General features: G+C 25.0%; 1 protein-coding gene across 1 annotated transcript in view; it reads right to left on the bottom strand.

Moving 5' to 3' along the window:
- The window catches only part of Phum_PHUM617240 (folate carrier protein, putative), a gene marked incomplete at both ends in the record, with an annotated part of 6215 nt that extends 5023 nt beyond the window's left edge, over positions 1–1192 (bottom strand). Inside the window, 3 exons of the mRNA XM_002433170.1 lie at positions 136–273; positions 390–543; positions 1033–1192. Coding sequence (XP_002433215.1) covers positions 136–273; positions 390–543; positions 1033–1192 — 452 coding nt within the window. The remainder of the gene's footprint in view (positions 1–135; positions 274–389; positions 544–1032) is intronic.
- Between the last annotated feature and the right edge of the window lie 1552 nt (positions 1193–2744).

Genomic DNA, 2744 nt, shown 5'->3' with positions numbered 1-2744 from the left:
CCTTCCCCCTTCCCCCCCTTCCCCCCGGGAATATACTAAAATAATATTTTCACAAATCCTTAAAGATTTAAATAAATCGTTCAAATTTAAGTAAGAACAAAGGCAATTAAGAAAAAAAAAATTCATTTCACAAACCTCGTCTTAACAACCCATATCGGATTAGTCATGACTAATGTAAAAAGACCAGCTTGTGCAGCGGCAAACATGTGCAATAATGAACCGAGAGGTTGTTGTGAATCGCCATCTTGTAACCAAATTTTCAAAGAATTGTAGCTGTAAAAAATTTAAATGTAGCTGTTAAAATGGAAATCTAATCAATTTTTTTCAATCAGAATTTAGAAAATAGGAAAAATTTTTTTCCTATAATAATAGGGGAATTTTTTACTTACTAAAGAAAATAAAGGCCCCACGAGCTGCCAGATCCCCAAACATTTGCAATGACACCTTTGTACAATCCTCTAACCCCTTCTTCTTTAACTATTAATTTGAATGCACTTCTAACGTTGAGGTACTGCGGAGTATGTGCTGATCTCCCATCGTTAACTACAAGTAAAATGCAATTAAAAAGTTAATATCGAGTGATTGCATTTAAATACAAAGGAACTGGTTATTAAAATCTAAAATTTTACATTGCATTGTAAAAATTGCTTATGATTGATTGAAACAAATTATTAAGAGATCAATATACTGTTCAATGGATTTAAAACCGTTTTATCTACCATGAACTTTTCATACCCTTATCCGATTATATAATTATTGTAAGGTCATTTGTTCACACCAAGAGACTAAAACAAAATTACATTTCCTGTTTAAATAAGCATAATTAAAAAAAAAAAAAAAAAAAAATGCTTTTTCTTTCAAGATATCGAGTATGTACAAGAAAATTAATTTAATCAAAGTTTTCTCAAAATTCAAATTTACAAAAAAAAAAATTATCAGCTGATATGGTTTCAAGTGCTAATAAGCAACATGACGCCAAACGAAATGCAAATTTAATTTAAATTTCTAACGTTGCGAAATTAAATAACTTACCTGCAAATCTGATTTTAATTAGATCTAAAGGATGTAAAATGAGTGTCGATGTCACACCACCAGATATCCCTCCTAATAAATGTTCGTATCGGAAATGCGGAAGCTTGATAAAATTATCCGGAAAAAAACGGTTGGCCGAACTTGATTTCACCGATGTCATTTTACTATTCTGATGGTCTCCTCCTTTGTGGTCATGACTCGACGACTCCAGATCTGGAGATTTGATTTTTCAACCAGAAAATAATAATAATAATAATTATAATTATTATTATAATTTATTTTAAATAAAAAAAAAAATATATAATTTTTCACTTTTTCAACGTAAAACTCGGGTGATGCAATCCTATAAGGAGAAGAACGGCCATCTTACATGTCATTCTTCACACGACAGACAAAAAAAAAAAAAAAAAAAAAAAAAACTGCGTTAAACTGATGCGGTTTATTTAAAAAATTCTTTTCATGTAATTAATTATATATATATACGTATTTTTAAACGCACTTGTCATTGACGTAAAAAAAAAAAAATCAATAAAAACAATTTTTTAAATTTATAATAATAATGATAATAATACTGTGAAAAAAAAATTTTTTTTTAACGAACTGTTTCTCTCTCTCTCTCTCTTTCTCTTTTTTAAATTAATTAATTGATTACTACGATTAACGACTTTTCTCTTCACTAATTCAATCGAATGATTTTTTTTTTATAAAATTTCTATAGATATATTTTTTTGATTAATGCGCATGCGCAAAATTTTTTGTATCTAATTCAAAGAGATTTTTATGCATAAGCAATATATATATATTTGAAAACGTTCGATTTGTGTCGCCACATGGCAAACACATTTTATTTACTCTATGGTTTTTCTGCAACCAACTTCACGAACGTATTTAATAAAAGTGATATGTTGAATTTGAGAATAAATGACAGTCTATTATTAGATTTTGTGTCGTTTTTATGACAACGATTTCATAGGTATTCTCTCAAAATTTTTTTCGTCTCTATTCTCTTTTAAACTACATAAATATTATTTAAAAATAATAATAATAATAATAATAATAATAATAATAATAATAATACGTTTTTTATGCTTAAACTTTCATACAAACTTTAATTCCTGTAATTCATTCATATATATATATATAATTATCGAATCTACATATATATTTTAATACGATATCGTTATATAATTTTTTCTTAATTAATTACTTTATAATATAATTTTTAATTATCGATATGAATTAGTTTTAGTTTTTTTTTTTAATAATGCTTATCTTATCAATTATGATTTATTATTAATAATAATAATAAATAATAACCTAATAGTAAATTTTTCATTTTACTATTATAATTTTACCGCATCAGCATGTTTAATAATAATAATAATAATAATATTCACGTAAAAAACTTAAATTATTTTTTTTTAAAATATCAAAATTATTATTTAACCGCCTGCGACAACCATTATGTGATGTTACATACAACGTTGTCAAATCGTCAAATTAAAACAAGTACCGCGTCATTTTTTTTTTTTTACCGTTACTATTTCAAAACCTGTTTTTTAAGTAAATCCGACGAAATAATAATAATAATAATTATAATTAAAAACTGACGTAATGTAATTATTTTCTAATAATAATCATTAATTAATGTTTAAAAAAAAAACATTAAATAAATGATCTAATTTGTTTATTATTATTAATATATATAATAA

The sequence above is a fragment of the Pediculus humanus genome, genomic scaffold, assembly GCF_000006295.1.
Source record: "Pediculus humanus corporis 1103172108322 genomic scaffold, whole genome shotgun sequence".
Taxonomy (NCBI): Eukaryota; Metazoa; Arthropoda; class Insecta; order Psocodea; family Pediculidae; genus Pediculus; species Pediculus humanus.
Note: the sequence above shows the minus strand (reverse complement) of the source record. Positions and strands in the feature narration are given on the sequence as shown.